The following is a 21,707-nucleotide window of genomic DNA, read 5'->3' as shown; positions in this document are numbered from 1 at the left end:
AGAGATACAAAGTGAACTTGTCCAGTTCCCCTTTACGTTAGCCGTTCCACCAACACGCGTACACGCACGTAGACGACCGTCTTACGAGACGACCGGCCATTAGCATCGTGGAATCCTACTAATTATCGTAAATGTTAAGTGGATCTTAGGCGTTTGATACGGCCGAATGCGGACCGCGTGGAAATCTACGACACACATTCGGAACTCTAATGGGACCAGTTTCACGATTTCTTTCGTGATACGTCTATCCCGCGACGAGATACGCTCTCGTCTCGTAACTCTGTCTGCGATTAACACTATCCCCGCGAAATTTTGCGTTCGCTAGCCAGCGCGTGCTCTTCTCGGCCGCTTATTAGCATCTCCGCGCCTTCTAACTAGCGATGGGATCAAATTCAACGTGTGATAAATCCGAATCAAATCCGATACCCAAGGTTCACTTCATAGGGTTCGTACACTTACTCGTAACACATAATAGTTTGTTCTTTGTACCTGAATGTTTCGAAAATCTATCTACATCTATTTATTTATTTCGATATTAGAATGAATCGATATTCTTACAAGCCTTAGTCGAATCACGAGAGTCAAAGAAGTATTATATATGCCTCTGCAAGGCGAATATGATCAATTATTAACCAAGTATAGTATAACTAGATTGTACAGGAAATTACTATTGTGGAATAGAGAATTTCTGTCGAGATGCTCGTGAAGTTTTCAATCTATTCGACCAATGGTTGATTATATTTAAGAGTACCAGAGTACCTTTCTTTTTTTTCTCGAAATATTTATACAGGATTCGTATTTAGTTGGCCAATATCCTTGCGACATACTTGAATCCATCGCTACTTCCAATACTAACGAGATTACACGTTCAACGATTCTGTTTTTGCACAACCGGAGTTGGGTTCTTGCCCGATGGTTTTATTTGTATTTTACCTTTTATGCTCGACTTTTGTAAAACATTTGGGTAATTCAATCGTACAGGAATGGATTTATTATTTTTAACGTTATATGTAACAAATATTTGAGATAACTAAAATTCGTAATTAATGTATCGCGAAAGAAATCGCAGCTTCTATAACAGCGGAAACTACTAAGTGTAATTAATTTCTCGTTTAATTAAACAAGTCGTTATGTATCGCGTTGAAACACCGAGAAAACGATCGATCATTAGCAACTTTTTTAGTTTAATATCCATGCGACATGACGCATATAATCAATTTTCCACCTTATGGCCTATTAAAAAACCACGCATAATTTAAAAATGCCAAGTATCATCGCAGCTAAGGAACCTTAAATGCGATCTAATCATGAAAATAGGAGATTATCTTTTGAAACACAATAGTGTGAAAAGGTCTTATACGATCTACCAAACGGAAATGTTTTGTTCTTATGAATGAATCTTAGGATACATTGTATTATTCTCATTACCGTTATATCTTACCAATTAATTTAGAACCCTAACATAATTAACATTCGGTGACCCTCTTTTGATTACTCAACAGCTACATTTCTTTTCGAATAATCTCTTACCTTGTCGAATAATTTCTTGAAAAATTCATATATCCAAATAATTTTTCTTGCTTTCAATCATAATTTTCCTGACGCTTTAAAGAACTGGCTTCCTTTGTTCTTTTATTTTTAAACTTTCAAAACAATAATTCTTGGTCTATTTTCTGATACAAATCTACAAATTTTATAAATTCGACGAAACAAAATCGAGCTCTTCCAACATCTATAAAATTTCCTCCAAATGTTACATTTTTCTCTACAATTTTTATGAATAATTATACTTATATCCGGAAATCTTTCGTAAACTTTCATGAACTTCGCAGATGAACTTGTGCGTTCGAAAAATTGTAGTCGGAAGGAATTTCTATATACTGTGATTAAACCGAGATGCAATTTAAAGAAACACGCCTGAAATTTTAGTCGCAGAACGCATATTAACGAAGTAGGACGTCGTTGAATGGCGAAGACGAGGAAGAATTCAGAACGCTAATGACCTCTGGGTAATATCACCTCTGTAGATCTCAATGTTTTACGGTAATTGACTCATTGACTCACTGGGCGAGATAAAACGGGGAATGCCGTAATATTTGCGGATCGCGCAGGAAAAATGACGCGTTACATATCGTCGTCAGCGAATTAACATTCATCGATATTTCGCGGAATAAGAATTGACATGAAAGCAAGCGGCTAAGCAACTTATGAAACGGAAAACCCGCTTGTTATTACGATGCACAGCGATATATATATCGCATAAAATGAATTTCTCCGAGCTTATCGTAAGACATATCAAAACATTAAGGACCAAGACCTATCAAGACTCGAGATTCAAGTTTTATCGAGACTTTTAAAAGTTTTTAATATCCGATCGTGCTCGAACTGGAATATGCAAAAATATATAAAGTAACCAAAGTAATAGTACACATTATACAATTTATTCGGATGAAACAAATTTCTGCTAACGTTCTATCTTTTTATTTGTGTTCATAAGAATATGAATTTGCATAAACATCCGTAGTTTACAAAATGACCGATACTCTACGTATTCGATGAGATTCGAATCACATCACATCGCTACCAGTAACAAGTAACAAAGTGACAAAAATAATTCGCATCGACAGATCGAAATAAGACGATCGGTCATGGAAGAGGTACGTACGCGTAGACAGGAATAGCAAAGATCGAAGAGAAACGATTCGAATGGTTCACCGTTCCAACCTTGGAGAACTGGAAGCACGACCTTGATGTAGCAATTGCGCAACCATTCCTCGAAGAGGTCATCGGCTACGTACGATCGTCGATCACGAGGCATTCTAAATCCCATTCACGTGCGATCGACGAGACTCCGTCGCGTCGCTAGATCTTTCGCGGCCGTTCGTGATCGTGGAATTCTCGAGGCGACGTCCTGGCCTACCTCGCCGTGAGATCTGGTTTCTGGTTTAGCACCTGGTTACCGCATTTAATTAACCTGGACATTATCGGGCGTGCACGCAAACCGACATCCCATTGCATCGTACGACGCGAGTTCATCGTGTTACTCTGTTTATCTTGGTCAGCTATTTTTGTCCTATCGAGAAAGCTCTAATTAACGATAACGTGATTTTTTTAGGATCTCGTGGTTCGCAAAGTCCACTTTTGATCACGTTATGGTGTCTTCGTACAGATGTTTTCAGTTGATGGGGGAACAGAGTTCACAAGTTTTTGATTAGTCAAGAGTTATGTAAATCATTTCAAATTACACGTGCAAAACACGTAGCTACATAATTAGATAGATTTAAATTTTACTGCTTATTCCACATCCTTACAAAATTATTTATGCGAAAAATATGTAGAATGTTCCTTATAGGCTACTAGCAATGAAACTGTAAAAACTTTCGAAAGGTATGCATGATTAAATTTGTATGGACAGCTGTATAACATTTGAATACTATGTCTAGCTTCTATAGAAATTCCTATAAAGAGTATATAACATTTTTCTAAAAATTATATGAATCCATTTCTAGCCTGAAATCTTAAGAGAAATCTAAATATTTGGTTTTACACAAACTTCAACGATTTTCCTTTTCTGATTATATATTCTGTATTTAAATTTCTCCTGTGGAAAAATGATATTTATGAAAAATCAATAAATCATAAAATCATGGAGATATTACAAGCGCTGAATTTGTTGGAATTTGTTACAAGGTAAAAAGCAAAAAGTTCGTAGAAACGAAGACACTTGAACATTGTTTCAAGAATCCTCGATGGTCGATTCAATTAAACGTTTTAATCTCGTTACGGAACTCACGGTTCTGGTATTATGATATCAGCGGTTGTTACAGATAAGATAGACATTGTTGAACGATGTCGATGGATTATGTTTATAAGCGATACATATTGTGAAAGAGCATGAAATAGATTAATGATGATTTGTATCGAACATTATCTTAATCTTATTTCTTATTTTTTGTTCGTTTAAATGTCACGTCTAGCATTTCAGATTAAAGTTGCAGTTTCAGTTTCATTTTTTATCTAATATCTCCAAGCACATCCTTTTACGCATTTTTTTTTTTCATACTTGGCGCTTAGTAGATAAGGTAAAACAAGTGATTTGATAACTTTAAACCAGCGAACTTTAAACGTCTAAATCATTGCGGAACCGAGGCTCTGAATTGAGAATTTTTTCTATAAGATCGCAAGATTATTTTTTTATCACTTACGATATCCAAATTTTATAACGTTTCTCACCGATATATTCGTAAATCATGAAAATACTCTTCTAGATCATTTTCTAACGTTCATAAAGACTACAAGGAAAAATAATACGAAAGAATGCACCCTAAATAGGAGAAGGCGTATCAACAATTGATCTCACGTTTTAATCGCGAAATAAGACATTGAAATATCAATTATCGAATCAAAGATGTTGCAATTTTCCTGTAAGCATACCTTCGCGCTAAAATAAGACGAGAAAACGTAAAAGGTCAAAGTAATGTACATTAATTCGCTGGTATTATTGCAAATTCCATCGAGTGTCTCTCCAGATGCGTTAGTCACGAATTTAAGTATATTAAGGCGAAAAACCTGTGGTGCTTTAAGGTCGACGACCTGCGAAACCGGTGCGTATTTCTGTTATTACTCTGTCAAACCACGCTCGCCCACGTAGTTGGACCAGAAAAACTTTCATTAAATACCGCTCGTCTCGTTCTACGAACTATCTTTCCTTAATTTCTTTTTCTTTCCTGCTTGTTTTATCGACTTTCGTGACATTTACATCGTTTGATTTGTAGCCACACATTAGTCGAACTGTAGTAAATTTTTTGGTAACAATATCAGATTTCATATCGTTAAAATGCATGTTCCTCTTCTTACGCGATACGAATTTCATTTAAAAAGCAATTGTACAAATAAAACGTCGCTTTAAGAAATAATTATTGAACGTAAAAAGATTCAAATACTTAAAAGGAAGGAACAAAAAGGTTCAAATACTCTTTTACCTACGATTTGTCAATCCAAATAATTAAAAAAGTCCATAACGAATTGATACCTTCGCTAGTTATTTCACGACCATGACCACGATTTAACGATGACACGGCAATCGTGAAGAAAATGACGAAGAATGGCGGCGAACTGTTCATAAATCGCTTTATTATTTTCTAACGGGAATGGAATGGAATAAAAGAGTATTGTTTTTCTGATTGCTTATGAATAATTGTAACATTATGTAACGACATAATCAGCCGCTGATTATACAACAGCACCACACGATCACGATGAAGTACTACTTATACGATTCTTAGTAATAAGTACAGAGTCGAGTGCATTAATCATAAGGATATAATAAACTCGTTCTGAGGACCATAATCAAGAAATGTATGACACATCCGTTTCTTCTGATCTAAACCGTCATTGAATGGGCTGTGTTATCGGCGAATCTGATTAACGATTGATAGAAAAAACTTCTGAGAAAGTCATTCGTTTTTGTCAGTAAAACTTTTGTCTAACAACTAATTTCCAACGACATTGTTACCATTTCCATGACGAATCCTAAATGAATGCCTTTGCGTCTACCTTTTCATTTAGATTATAAAAGCTTGAAATACATGGTAATTTGATGCCTCTATCTAGAACCGCATGTATAATTTGGCAGTAATTTATTACTTATTTTTTTTAAATTACTCTTTAATTTATTTATATATATATATATATATATAAATATATGCGCACGCGTGTGTGTGTGTTTATTTTATAGCAGATTATTTTCCCCTCCTCGCGAAAAAAAAGGTAGTAATTTTATGAAAATTCTAAAATCATCTTCCAGGATAAATTTCTATAATTAAAAAGCAACGGTAATCATGCTTCATATATTATCTATTATAACTGACACAAATAAATTTGAAGAATTCTCCTTTCTTCAAAGTTATTGATAATTAGCCTTTGTAATTGTACTCGATGTATTAAATTAATTACAGGAGGCTATGGAAAAATGTTAACTAGATTTCTAAGGGCAATTTTATATATCGTCAGAAAAAATGATAAATCGCAGAAACTAGCGGTAAATCTACGTTTCCTGAGATATTACTTAAACAGAACGACTTACGTTTATCGTCGGCACAATATAATGGCCAGTTGTCTGGTTAAAGATCCAGAAAAATAAACTTTTTTACATAGAGACGCGAACGACGATGATCTATTGGTATCTCAGAAACCAGAAAGATCAACGAAATATCGAGGTCAACGTGTACGAAAGAAAGTATTACAAAATTCATTGAATCAGCTGTACAAACGGTACGACGCTTTTACGCTGAAATTAAGACATGCAGACACAACAAAGAATAAACAATACTTCGTTAAATCAACGTATACTGCAAACAGGCAATAATAATGTCAGACCGAGCTTACGCAATATCTTGATTCAACAAACCCAAAGAAAATTAAGTTAAATATTCCGTTCCGTGTCTCTCGATATTTTTGGACGATCGCAAAATTTCCATTCGCCTTACGAACACTTGATAATCTTATAATTCTTTTATAATTATTTCGTGGACATTCCTAATCGATTTACACTCCTCCTTAAAAATTAATTCAAAAATTAAATTATAATCATTTTCTGAATTATTTCGTCAAAAAATTTGTTCTTCAAAAATATAAAACAAAGCACTGGTATTAATTGAACTGTTTGATAATTTACAAGATTTATTTACAACCCGCGTTACTTTAATCTACGTTAACCTTTAATTTTCGAATTATTAATTTTATAAAAATATTCGTTACAAGAACGCATTAAATTGGCAGAGATGAAGAATGACTAGTAAAAAGTGTTCGACGACGAAAGAAAAATAGCAAATGAAAAAGAATGGATCGCAATGGGGAGGAAAATTACTAACCACTAGCAAGAAGAAAACTGCAGGGTTGGAAATTAGAAGGGAGCCATGGGCCGCAAAGTTATGGGGTCTGTAAGCCCCCTTTTCTGACTCAGCCCTTCAATTGACGAGCTGCGGGTCATTTTGAATCGGCTAGACTATTCTTAGATTAAATTTAACACAAGCCCCAAAATGCAGCTTCTATTGTTCCCAGCAGAATCGTTGTTTTCGACGAGAAATATTTCGAAGAGTGAAACAGAATTTGTTAGTTTATTTGTAAATTATGAGATAAATTTGAACATAAGGCGGAAGTAATATAGTTAATATTCAAAGAGCAAGATGAATAATTTATTTAGTAATTCTTCGTCTCTGTCCCCCTCGATAATAAAACTTTGAAACTCTTAGTCCCACTTTAATCAAAAAATTAAATGCCGTAGTAGCGTTTCCTTTCAGACACTCAAACACATCGATATTTTCGCCACAAAAATAGTGATCAGAAATTACTATTTCTATATATTATATGCAAATATGATAGCAATTTGATTGTTCGCAAAGTTTCCTTTCTCAGAATCAACAAAAAATTTATTCAACGATTTCGATTCGTTTCATAAAGACGATACATCGCAATAATATTAATTCGCAATAAAATAGTGGGAACTAAATCTTATTTCATATATTTTATATACTTTTTATTACTTTATTAAATCAGATCCTTCCAGAAATAAATAAATCGATATAAAGAAGATCTCGTTTCACAATTTTAATACAGGATAACGTTTTATGTCGTAAAATTGTAATTCTGGTTGCGAAAAGACCTGAATATAAAAGAACGATTGGAAAATTTATATCCAATCGATTTCTGTCAATAACCATAGAGATACAGAAACGAAAAAATATAATTTTCTCGAGGATAACAGCGAATATAGCGCGGCAATCTAATGAAACATCGGTCGTGAGCCTGCTCAAGGGCTACGTCGACAAAAGGAGCCCCGTAAATTTTGCGTCATCACCTCGTGGATTTAAAACCGGTTGTTCAAGTGCCTTGTACGTACGTGACCAGCTGTAACTCACGATTTTTACCGCAATTTTCGTATCGTTCATAATAAACCAGACGCGATTATCGCTATAAGCCGTGAACACGATGAATCCCCCCTTAAGCGTAAATTATTTATTAAATACCGTATCGAATGCAACTCGAGCATCGATATAAAACATTATACATGAAAGAAGACATCAAATATCATCGTATTTGTACAGTTTCAACTTAGAGAATCTATTATCGCGCTTACTATTGAAACATTATGTGCTAAATCACTTTTATCGATTTCGTATATTTTATGTAGGTAAAGTAGCACACTGCATGGCACTAATGTGGCACGATTAATGAGATTTCGATATAAATAGGAAGAATTAGTACGAGTTAGTAGTAGTTAGGAACATTTTCATAATTTTAGAAAAGGTCGAGTGAAAATGCGTCATTCTGCTCTTCTAAAGAGTCGAGAGTCTGACTCGTAACGATCGTTCACCTCGAATCTATACTTATCATTACTATTATTCTAGCGAAATAATTATATCTTCAGGATCTTCATACACGATTAAACCAACGCTGTTATCGCAATTTTACAAGTCATAAATTACCAATTATGTAGCAGTCTTAAGAAATTGATTTTGAAAGAAACAAACATAGATCTATAATAATATTGTCATTAAGACCTAGATACTAATTTACGTGTCACGAAACTACAAAAAGATAGTCGAATAATCCATGCTATTTTTTTTTGTATTACTATTGCCAAGTTAATGACGATATTATACATCTAAGGATAAATTTTCCTAAAATTTCACCAGGAAATCTTGAAATAATCTGATACAACAACGTTGGTGGCTATGTTTCGACTTTTCATCACGTTTCAGTGCACGAAAATTCAACGAATATCGAGTGAAACAAAAATCGAGTTGAAAAGCATGTAGAATCGATTGTAACGAAAAGTTCCCGAACCCTTGAACTAAAGATAGAAAATTCGATTAACGCTTTCATGTTCGACAAATTCTGCTTTCCGTAATTTGAGGCGCCATTCTCACGGACAAGAACGGAAGTTTTTCATGCTCAGCACGCAGCCGTTTCTTCAGCCGAAACGACGAAAACTATTTTGAATTCAAGGACCGCGGTCCGTTGCCTTCCACGGGTCACTGTCGTGATAAACTATCAACAAACGTCGTAGAGCATCGGTGGTCTAAAAAAAAAGAGGAAGTAGGAAAAGAGAGAACAGAGAACCAGTTTGAAATTCCTTGACCATCGACACGATCTTTTTGGAGTAGAGATTCTATCCGGTTCTAATTAATGAAATTTCTCCGGGCGAGACGCAACAGTGGCAGCCTGTGATTGTTGATTATTATTTAGAACAAAATAATTATACAGACTCAGCTGTTTGAATCATTTTTAGATCATATGCTTAAGAATGATTCTTTTGATCACGTATTCCACGAAAATTTGAAGCTATGCAATTCTTTCAACGGATAAACTGTCACACAGATAAGCCAGATATCTTGAATTTTTAATTAGGCAATGGCAAATGAAGTGCGATTGTACGTTAATTACGTCAGTAACTTTGTAAAAAAACCTGTAGATATAGTTAAACAATTTATAATATTATGTATGTACATAGAGATATAGTATTAATACATTAGTATAAATCATAATAAAATTTGACCATGAAAATTTGTCTGTTTTAATATAATTTAAGACAACTACCTCGCGCAATTCAAACAAGCCATTGACTTCATTTACCACCGTGTCGTCAAACACTTCATTAGCACAATAACAGAAACACTCCACTACAACCAAATGTACATTAATCCCAATTAAACCCTTCAAAACGATCAACGGCGACCCCTTGTCCATTAATAAACACATCTCACAAAGACGAGAGAAAGAACACAAAGTACAACGAGCGTAAATACCTGAAAATTATAATTAGTAAATACTTTTTTTCCAAATGATGAAACAAACGCAAAATGTACGAGAGATGTTAAAAGTGCAAGTGGTTAGCATTGAACGCTAACTGCAATCGCAGACGCGACCTCTATCGATATCGATCGGACGACAGATTGCACAAACCAATTTCTCAACCGAGAGACAAGAAATCCGGGCGAACGCGCGGCAATCGTTAAATGTCCCCATGGTTTGTAAGAGAAAAAAGAAAAGAAAGGGAACCCGTGGCAATGCAACGTTTCGCAATTTGTAACTGAGGTACTATTAAATTCCTAAACGAATGCTATAACCGTTGACAATTAAATAACCGGCCGTTTACGCTATTACAGAAATTGCAAACCACTCGTTGCGTGCATATCGCTTTGCTTGAACAACGAAAAAGATTGTTGCAGCGTGCGCCGGTAAGAAAAGAGAGTTCCGTGGAAACGTTCACTTTCTTCACAGTGAAAAGACCTAAATGGGACTAGGTCAAGATAGGTCACTAATTTCGACATTCATGGCAGTTCATTATTTGCAATGGAAAATGTGAGAGTTGAATATTTTCGAGTATCGTTTCTATTAATTTTATTATTGTTATTTTCTATCTTCTGAATGATCAAAGGTAAAATCTAAATTTCCTTTTAGCGTGACAGAATTTTTGAAGTTTGCTAAAAATATAAAATAAGTTGTTAACAACGCACAGAGTTTTACACAGTTTGAGTGTACGGAAAATGGCGAAGGCTAATACGTAATAACATTTTGATTTCGTTAAGATAAAACGCTTTTTTCTCTGTCATTCCTTCTTTCTTTTCTTTTTTGTACATACATACAAGAGGCAGAAAAATTATTTGTTTCACATCGACATCTTACACGAATCCATTGAACTTCGAATAGAGTGATTCGAGCCCGCATTGTTCATGATTCGCTGGCTTAATCTATCCCACGAGTCTAATAGATCGCAAATTACATCGTGGCCTTTGTTGAATAACGAACTAAAGTTCTGAAGTCTTGAGGAAAGAATGGAAACACTCTTATTTCCATGGGGCAAATAGTGCACCGATTTTTCGTAACGATCGATGTAAGGGAGAGTGAGCTATCGATCTAATTAATCAAATGAATTTTTTTGTAAAAGCATGCTCCTTTAAGCAACTTTTATTCCCAAAATGATAGAGTTGAATGCTCGCTCGGTACATGTGCACTCGCGTTAATGTAGGAAGCAAAGTTTGAATCACAGATTTAACTCAAGTACGCCTGCCCTAGAATATGTAAAATAATGTATTAAATCCGTGAGGTTGGAGTCGTTACGCGGAATTTCGTAAGAGAAGCGTATTTCATTACACTTGCATTACGTCATTCCTTAGTTACGATGGGTAGCACTGTAGAAATGCGAAACGATTTTTCTGTAAATATCCAATTTACATTTCTTCACGAAGCTATGTTAATTTAATAACAATGACATACATAGCAATAAATAATTAAAACGTATATGAGTTAATGAAAAATTAATAAGAATATTCATGTAATCAAAAATTAGTGAAACGATGTTACGTATAAATGTTGGAATATTACGTGAACAGTATTGTACGAATAATGTCCTACTTTGTGCCACCATTATTTCCTTCATTTCCTTCCTATGAGCGCTTTAAATCAATGGAACGTCAGACTCTCTATCAACGAGAAAATCTCAATGAAGCAGCTCGCGTGTGAAAGTTTTAACGAAGTCACGGTGAGAAGCAGTATACACCGGCGGACACAGTAGGAAATGGAATACAAGGTTTCCAGTGTAACAATAACTACTCTGACAAACGCGACGTGTAGATACGTATACTAATTTATCATTCCTTTTAACATTTTGCTCCTGAGACGTAATTAACCAGCTGATCCTTTAAACAATAAAATCAACTGCTCTTCGTGCATTCGTATATTTCAATCATTATAACGATCGCCATATAATGCACTTACCGCCACGTTTTTAACACTCTGTGCATTCTATGCACTTCTGCACAAAATTTCTAAAAAATGCATAAAAATCTGCAAGTCTAAATAAATATTAGCAATTCCTAAACAGTTCGCAAACTTCCACGTAAATCTAAACTTTCCAAAATTCCACACCTATAATCCGATCGTGTCGCCTAAAACGAATAATTTCAAAGAACTCGTGCGCTCATTCGAATTCCTACGTGACCTGACACGACGCGATATTAAGATTCAATGGGCCAAATGCTCGGCCAAAGACACGCCGGTGGGACTTTGGAGCAGAACTCGTACAGCACTCGGTTCATCGACTTCTCCGCATCGCGTAACGTCCCATCGATTCGTCCCTGAGAACCAGCCAACCAGAAGGTTCCTCTGTTCATCGGCAGCTCGAAAATCACTCCGCTTTAGAGCATCGACGAGGAACGACTGTCGTGTCACTGTCCCTGGAGTATTCGTCACCAAAACCAGTGGAAAAACAATTCCCTCGACGAACGCGATCTATAATTCCACGGAGAGGACCACCACTTGGTCCTCGATCCTCGATCGTGCAGAGTTGTAGAGTGTAGGAAGAATCTCAGAGGCGGTTCCCGTCGCCACAAAATTTGCAGATATCTTTTTTCGTCTTGCGTGTGGGCAGACACGTGTCCGATTCTGTCCGGGTTTCCCCGGCACATACGGCCAAGCCACCGTAATTTATGCACACAACCAAATGTCGTTTTGACGTTTCGGTCACCACGTTTTATGACCATTCGTATTGTTACACGCGTGTGACTCGACTAAATAATACTTTCAATCGTTTGGAAGATTTTTGAATTCTAAAACGAACCTTTAATCAGTTAGATATCAACTACATAGTAATTTCAGTTGTTTGAGAAATTTCTGAATTCCATAAATGAACCTTTAACCGTTTCATCGTCAACTGGATGGTATTCTCAATCGTTTGCGATATTCTTACAGTTGTAAAATGAACATTTAATCGGTTAAACAATCGACTACGTGTTACTTTCGCTTATTTGACAGATTTTTGAATCCCACAGTTGAACCTCCAATCGCTTAGTTACCAACTGGTTGATGTTTTCAATCGTATGGGAAATTTGTTTAATTCTAAATGAACCTTTAATCGCCTAATTAAATAGTTCACGTTCGAAATTCAAGTCGCTGTTGTATAGTAAACTATATAACCTAAAGGCGTTGTATGCAATGATATGCTAATCTTTTAACCCCTTTCAATAGCATGACCGTATGAACATCTATTTCTATTGAATCATTTTTTATAAGAATAATATTAACCTACTTATGTGTAAAAAGCTTAGGAGATATGTTAATTTGAAAACGTTAGCAGACATTTTTACTTCTATACTGCGAATTTGTACTTCATTGCTAATTCACTTCACCACACCATTCAAATATATTCATCTACGTGCATACAATATACTTCGCTGCACATTAGCAGATTATAGTTCTATTACTAACCTTTGAAATGAGAAAGGAAATTAGTATTGATTAGTTTTTTATTCTCATGAGGAAAAATAGAAACTAGCGACAGATATATGTAAGTAGATTTCTCGGTAAGCATGTGGTAATAGAGATAGGCAACGTATGTAATTTTCGAGTGTTGATGCGTACATGTAGCTTTATAACGCTCACACGCATCTTCCTATTCTTTGCATCATATCAAAGGATGAGAGAGAAAATACCAGTACTAAGGATAATTTCTTCGAAACTACACCATTTTTTTAAAGAGATAACGTAATCGCTTTGGCAAAGAGCAAAAATCATAGAAAAATGTAATATTTTACGATTGTTTTAAATAATGACTTTTAGCCTTAAATGGATTAATGGTTCCTCTTCACAATGGATCAATAAATCAATAAAGGATAATATATAATGATGTATCTAAATTAGTAACCGACATGGATATCAAATTAAAAATCCGCGTAAGATTTCAACAATTATTCAGATTCTGACTAAACAAAAAACGCAATAGAACAAAATTCCGTTGAATAATCGCAGACATTAGCAACGAACATGCGAGACGATTAAGAAATATGATGCAGCTCTAACGATCAGAATCTCAAGCTTATTCTGATTGCGCAAATTAGAAGGGAAATCCTCCGTCAATTACGGGCGATGATACAGAGACAAAGGAACGTGGGAGAAGATAAAATGTCGAGGGAACTCCGTGTGGAAAGACGAACAACATGATTTTGAAAACGTGTAGGCAGCGAGTAGGAAAAAGAGATCAGTGCTCGGGGTGATTAATCGTAGTTACGCGTAACAAATGAGAGTAATGGAAATCGTCTGAGGACAGATTCGAAAATATCTCAATGACGAAGAACACGTGATTTATAAGTGAGTGAAGAGTTGTCACGTGCGAAAGCGGCCTCTTAAAAACGAAATTGACGAGTGACGAGTTAAAACGAGTCAATGCGAAAGTAGACGACGATATAGAAAAACTGTGAAGTTGTAAAGTAGTGATTTATGTCCGACATTCTTCGTGCACTGAAAAATTTACGTTCCTCGGAAATATGTATGGAATATGTGTGGAAAAATTGTACGAAAGGAAAAGCTACGCTACTCGATGATTTTATCTTTATTTTTCTTACTTTCTTTCTATTTATTCCGTTGATATACATTTGCTTTCTTTAACTAAACATGATTTTAAGGACATATATTTTACAACAATTTCATTAACATTAATTAATGTAATTCGATATACAACAATTAAAATAAATACAGAATAGTTCATTCAAATGAGTTCTTCTTGAATGAAATATTTAATATTAAAAAGCTAGTATTAAATCTCTAGTGCACACAATATTTAATATCACCTTGAACAAAAATTCTATATACATATCTAATTTACTAACTTGTTATTTCTTCCTACAAAAAATCTAACAACTTCCTATTTTTTCTACAAAAAAAAATCTAATAACCCGATTTTTCCTTACATGTATTTAACATGTCTGATTTAATTGTCACAAAAACAACAACTTAGTAATCTATTTTTTCTATACAGTCTAATAAAGAACAAACATGAAAATACGAAGATAACATTTGAATTTCTAAACAAAAAAGAAGGTGAATTGAAAACGTTAGGAAAGAAATAAGAATATATTCACGGAATCAATATAATAATATGTTTGGTCAAAGAACGGTTATTCAAGGAAGAAAAGGTCCGAGAGGAAAAGAATTCTCAGAAAACTTTTTAACGAAGGATGTTCGTGTAGCTTTCACTTTCTTCGAGTAGCGGGGTGAAGGAAACAGTGGCTATACTAATTCAACGGCCAAAAAAGGGCCGGAAGTCCCACGATCCTCCAGGGTAATGCACACATCAAGAGGACAAAGTTTAATTCGATCCACTTACTTTATAACGACTATCATGCGAGCTTTACTACTTTGCATTTATACAGTTTGCTTTGCGGGCCACGAGATAATAAAACACACTCGGATATATTAATAAAGCGCGATATAAAGACCATCCATTAATGCGGAAGATACATATATGCAAAGTGAAAAAATAACGCGTCAATTGGAGAAACACTTTACGTAACTACATTTATCTGTTTGATAAGTTCTTTGTACAAAGGGATTCTGAGAATCGTTTAAGCAATTCTTTGAAAACGATACTCTGATTTAAGAAGGATGGGGCGAACAAACAAATTCCTTTTATTCAAATATTCTTTAAGGGACGGTCAATCATTGTTAAATAGATATTTGAGATCCAATTTGAATGTTTATATTACTGTAATAGTTTTATGAATCATAGACATATTTTCAATTGTTTCGTAGATCTTGTTTATTAAAACGAACGTAATGGTATTAGCAATATTAAATATCTCCAAAGTTATGTAAAAATAGAAATGATACAGTAAAACTTTTGAAATCATGGTATGGCAAATAGAGAACTAAAATATTCAAACTTCCGGTGTTGCAATACTCTTAATGCAATAAAATCAAATCGCAAAACTTCTGAATGCTGACGAAACTAATGCAGAAGTAGGGGTTTTAAAAACATCTTCATTATCAAATGATATGCTCTTTAGACGAGGACTCTTTTTCTCGATTTCTTTGAAATTGATAAGAGTTTTACTACCCGATAAATCACGCATAGATTCATTCAGTAATCTAGTATTCAGGGTTAAGAAACAGCAATCATTCATGAATCTTTTGGCATACAAAAAACATTTGATATTCCAAAACGTTAAACGGAACATTTATATTCAAGAACCCAAAGAGTTCATATTTTTTCATAAACACAATTTACAAAACAATTAAGACACACAACTATGATTCATTGAATTATAATAATACATGTAACAATTATTTCCCTATTCAACTACCTCAAAAAGAAAACCTTGACTGTAATAATATAAAACAATTAATTAAAATAACACATTAATCCTGTTTTTCTTCTCGTTTTTTCTTCATTTCTATATCCCTTTAGATATCTTCTCTTCATATTTACGAAACTTTATTAACAAGAAGTATGAAATATACAGAAAGTATAAAAAATGTAAATATAAATATATTAAATACTAAAATCAAACATTTAACCACTACCTATACTATGGTAATATCTATTTATCTCATTTAAGCAATTTAATAGTGTCCCGAGGAGAACAGCAGGATTAAATTTGAAAAGTTGTCTCCTTTCGTGAAACAATAAAGACAAGTATACAAAGACTCCATCGTGGGATTTAAATGTTCGTGCACGGAACGCATAACGCTAACTTGATACGTGTCTGAAGACCAACGACAAAACAGTCAAAAGATAATTACGAACGCGACATTTTCGACGAAAGGGCCATCCCTATGTCACAGACGTTGTAATTAAACGCTCGTCGTGGTTACCTTACACATGTGAAAGTGTAGGATAATTAGAACGATTAACTCCGAATCTTCTCCGAAAGTTACCAAGCTGAAATCTATGACCGCAGCTGTCGAGAAAACTAGCTCTTGTAACGCAGCTGAATCTAGACTATGCGAAAGATAATAGGAAACGGGTCGCAGAGAAAGAGCAAGATGGATTAGTTCCGCAAGTACGCTCTCATTTAACGCTGTACATAATCTGTTCTCTCATGTGATTCGATAATTTTCATTCAACGCTGGAAACGTGATTATAGTGATAGTCTTCGAATACAAATGTGTTTGGAATAACGCAATACTGTTACGTAGAGTATTGTACTACATTATAACATATGCAACATTTATTATCATAGATACGTCAATTGAAAATATTTTTTTTCGTTAAAAATTAGTTATTATATGTTATTTACGTTGAATATAATATTTATATTGAACAAAAGTGATAGCAATAATAAAAATTAAATAATACAGATTCGTATTTTAATTTCTATAAATAATTAATTTTAAGTTCTGGGTCAACAATACGTTAATCATTTTCTCTTGTTCCTACACAATAAATTGGTATAATAATTGTAATTACTAATGACGATCTACGATGTAACAGTCGTATACACATACGCTTGTGGAAAAAGCATGCACTATATCATACACGTAAATGAGACAAAAAGAAATTTACTGTTAATAATATATAATTAAAATGCAAGTGAGCATAAAAGTTGGCAGGCAATTGTAAGAGAGCGTAATAACACGTATACAACATTCCTATACATTAATGCTTTTCAAAACGCCATTCAGTATGTTCTGTCCTTATAAAATATGACGTATTAGAATAACCGTTTCTATGTTTCCATATTAAAACGTAAACAGACTCGGACGCGAAAGAGCAAGTCAAATAGCACGATGCATATACAGTATAGGTTTCAACCTATTCGATCGCTTCAATAAACAAACTATTTCCCACGATTAATATATCGTCTCTCGATTAGCTAATAAAGTAGTATGTTTAGGATTTCTGTAGGAATTGAAATTGAAGTATTCTATTTCGAAAGTTCACTGGTAATAAACAACTTTTAAATACGCACCTAACCTACAAGGACCACGATGGAAAGAACAAGGCAATAAGCGATTGTTTTTTCACTTACTTGCATGCTGTCGGCCGAAATAATTTCTCCAGAAAATCTGCGAGCCAATTCGATACCCAAACGTGATTTTCCGCATCCTGTAGATCCCAAAATTGTTAAAACTGGCACACGCGACATGTCGAGCTCTCTACGATCACTTATAGTTACTTGAAACTGCGCATGCGCAGCCACGGTCTGCGTGTGCTTCTTGTTCCGCTCACCCAGCCATGAAAGCCAAAGGCGGTAGATTTTGAACGGACACTTACGACGAGTCACGCTTTCTTACTCATTTCGTGTCGGTTATGATTACTGTATTTACTGCACAGATATAATTCGTTATTATTAATAAGAAAATATTTCGTAATATCATTGTATCCTTGGAAACTACGTTACGATTGAGGTCTCATTCATTTTTTATTGAAGTTTTTATGAAAGTTATATCAGAGCGTTATCTGATATTTTAAATATAGTACCATTTAAATATTTGGCTAATGTTATTCTACTTATAACCATTACACTTATTAATAATGTATTTATATTGTATTTATATCTATAATACTATTTTCAGAGTTGTATTATAATATTAATACTACTATTCTGGTCCCTTAGATGATTTGATACAACAATAGTCAACTAATTATGTAATTATTTTATATTATTGTACGTGTATTTTGGAGTTGTTATTTTCTGATATGATGTTACTCTTCAAAAAAGATAATTTCCATATGTATAGTAAATTGTTGTATAATATTACAAAGCATATTACAATGGAAATAGTATAACTTTTACAATTTTAGACGCAATCAAATACGCAATTGACGACTATCCATGTATAATATCACACTCGGCTCTTTCATATATATTTAGCTGATTACGCATACGATATAGATGAACCGAAGCATAGATCTGTTTGTTGTCACCACATTGCAAAGCATCATTAATCATGTCTTTGTATAAACAAAAATTTTCAGTGAATCCTTTGCCACTTTACATTATAAACTTACCACACTGCATGGTAACTTATATAATGTACTAACCGTTATGTAGCAATAATTGAACTTCAACGACATTGTAAATGATTTCATTAGCAGTTTAATCTCCAACACGCGCTCTCGTACTTCGTATAATTTTATTCGCTGATAAGATGTCTAAAAAAACGCGTGTTACATGCAACCTATACTTACCAGTGATATTCTGTTATCATTAATTCGATCAGACGGCAGCAACGTATTACATATGTGGCGTCATATGTATCATAGCTAATTCTAATCCATATTTCGAACGATCCAATTAAACACATCCCAAAAATCATTCGTTATTTCAATCCACAAGAGATAGCGTTTGGGCACTTGTTATATCACAGGTTATACTTTCGAGATAAAGAGTGTAAGATGTACATATTATAGTTTATACAGCTGACTGGAAGGCTCATCGACTGGCTAGATCCACCTATCGACGATTGATAACTGCTGATTAAGTTATTATATTTATATATATCCCAAAGATTTCTAAATTCAATAGTTCGGAGACCTTCACTATTTCTGTTTCTAGAGAATAGATAAGAAATAAAGATTCGTCACATAAACATCGCACCGATATTTACCATTGATACGATAATATATAAAAAGATCGCAATATACAATTATGCCTATGATATTCGTTCAGTGCATACTTTGTATCACGTGAAAGACAAACTTAGCGATTAAGCATCACTGCCAAAATTTACTGTACGTGTAATAATGTATTATCTAACTATAATCTTCTGGATATATGTGTACATATTATTTTAAGTGTATATTAATAAAGTGCATGCAAAAATGGAAGAAAATAAAATTATTTAATTAAATTGCAGACCATTTGAATTAGTTATCGTCCACTAAAATATTTAAATATTTGTTTCCTTTTATTTAAAGTCAATTTCTACTCGCTCGAAATAGACACTGTTTACAAATTATTATCTGGTAGGTTACATCGTTCTTTACGTTTCTATTGCATAATATTCTCTATTAGCATTTATAGACACTATTTACCAACCTACCGTCTATGCAGTACGGTTAATTACGTGTCGCCATTTATTTATGAGAAAAGAAAAAGTAGTTTCTGATTTTGCTCTGCCTTCAAGAGCGTTGATAAGATAACACGGTATTGTAAAAAAAAAGTAACCTTACCTGGTCGTGGGAGATCTCAGATAATTTCTATCTATATGAACTCAGATAATTCGGCCATTAAGATATGTTGGATTTTATCCTATAATAGGAAGGGACCAGCCACTGATACCACCAAGATACGCTTATTTCGTGGTTAAACGTTGCTTCTGCTACTAATTATCGTAGTCTCATCAATATCTGCATCCTTGTTGATAATGTAGAACATCATTTTGAAGAGAAGTTCAAAATATTATCTTCCTGGATATGTGTTGAGAGAATTAATACTGCTACACGCATCTGGAATCTTTTTCTTTTTTTGTTTAGGATTTAATCTAGTTTTATATCTTTTCTGTTTAACTTAGGAAAGAAACTGAGATTGTTGCAATTGAATTTTCCCATATGTCTCTTTCGAAAGAGTGAAATATTCATTGCTGTTGCCACGTGATCATAGTTAAAGAATAATTCATATAAAAAGAAGCATTAACTACGTATTATGCTAATCTTATTTCAGTTTCAAGGAAAACTTTAGCAAATTACAATTAAAATATACCATCAATTAATGCGATAAAAGTATTGAACGGAAGTTGTCGTAATCCGCAAAACTCATGTGTTAACATTAGCACACGTGTTCTCATAAATATGCATAAAAAATTATTATGATATGCAAAAAATAGCTATAAATAAGCAATGGAAAATTTTATATTCAAAAGTGGCCCTGCTGACTGGCGATTTCTTCACAGTTTTGTCAATCTAGACGGACGTTTAGTAGACCAACTTGGAGAGGCTCGATAGCCTTTAATCTATCGGCCGTAGACTTAACATCTTTCGAGATTACGTAATCTCTTGTTCCGTTCTGTTCTTTTACCAAATATCATCGAATGCTTATATTTTGAAAAAGATACGCTTTTAGAATGACGTTCTTATATCTACACAGACACTCTTTGTGATTTGCATGAACTAAGTGAAGGCTTGTGTATCTTAACAACGTATAAATTCTATAGAATCCACTGTTTGAAATACATACCTCAAATTATGATCTTTCTTGGCTCTAAATTTAGATGTGAAGTTAAATTTTGCTTTAGAGAATTCAAATGAACGAGATAGAAAGCAAAATGATGATACTTATTATTATCAGGATTATTAGAAAATCCTTCCAAGTCGAATCAAGATTGTAGAAATTTCGAGGACGGTTCGTATTTGAATGCTGTTCTTATACGAAAGCGAAAAATTGGATAACTGGAAAATTTGAATACTTGAAACTTCGATAATTAAGTAATTCATTTATAAGCTATAATAAATCACGCTAAACTATGATTATATAGCGCAAAGGTACGTGATATTGACTTACGATTTTGTTTATTTGTTGAAAATGACGTGAGTTCGTGCTCGTCATCCATATGCAGATGCGTTAGTTACAAGAAATAGTAACTAGAGGATGATCCTAGTTGCAATCGATAGATTTAATCGATAGGCTTAAGATGCTTTTTTGCTTTTATCCCTAGTTTTTTGTAAGCGCGTGCAATAAAGATTTTTTGACACAGAACGGTGCGATAGATTTTACCATTAAATAAATAACTATTCTGATCTTACCTCTGAGTATAGAAATAACAATATTATTATTATGCAGATTCTATTATCCGCTATTCACACTAGCTTTAACTATCTGATATCCTTTTATTATATAAAACATAGGTACATTAAATACGAGTTAATTGCACGAAGTATACGTATGTATGTAAGACGAAAGGCAATAGATTCAAATTCCTCGGAAGCT

The 21,707-nt window shown here is 34.0% G+C and overlaps 1 protein-coding gene across 1 annotated transcript in view; it reads right to left on the bottom strand.

Moving 5' to 3' along the window:
- Positions 1–18,800, bottom strand: part of LOC126863695 (tRNA dimethylallyltransferase) — a 117,666-nt gene extending 98,866 nt beyond the window's left edge. The window contains exons 1-2 of the mRNA XM_050614106.1: positions 18,791–18,800; positions 17,808–18,067 (exon numbers count right to left, since the gene is read on the bottom strand). Of these exons, the coding sequence (XP_050470063.1) occupies positions 17,808–18,067; positions 18,791–18,800 (270 nt within the window). The remainder of the gene's footprint in view (positions 1–17,807; positions 18,068–18,790) is intronic.
- Positions 18,801–21,707: the final 2,907 nt, after the last annotated feature.

The sequence above is a fragment of the Bombus huntii genome, chromosome 3, assembly GCF_024542735.1.
Source record: "Bombus huntii isolate Logan2020A chromosome 3, iyBomHunt1.1, whole genome shotgun sequence".
Lineage (NCBI taxonomy): Eukaryota > Metazoa > Arthropoda > Insecta > Hymenoptera > Apidae > Bombus > Bombus huntii.
This window is presented reverse-complemented; position numbering and strand designations above follow the sequence as displayed.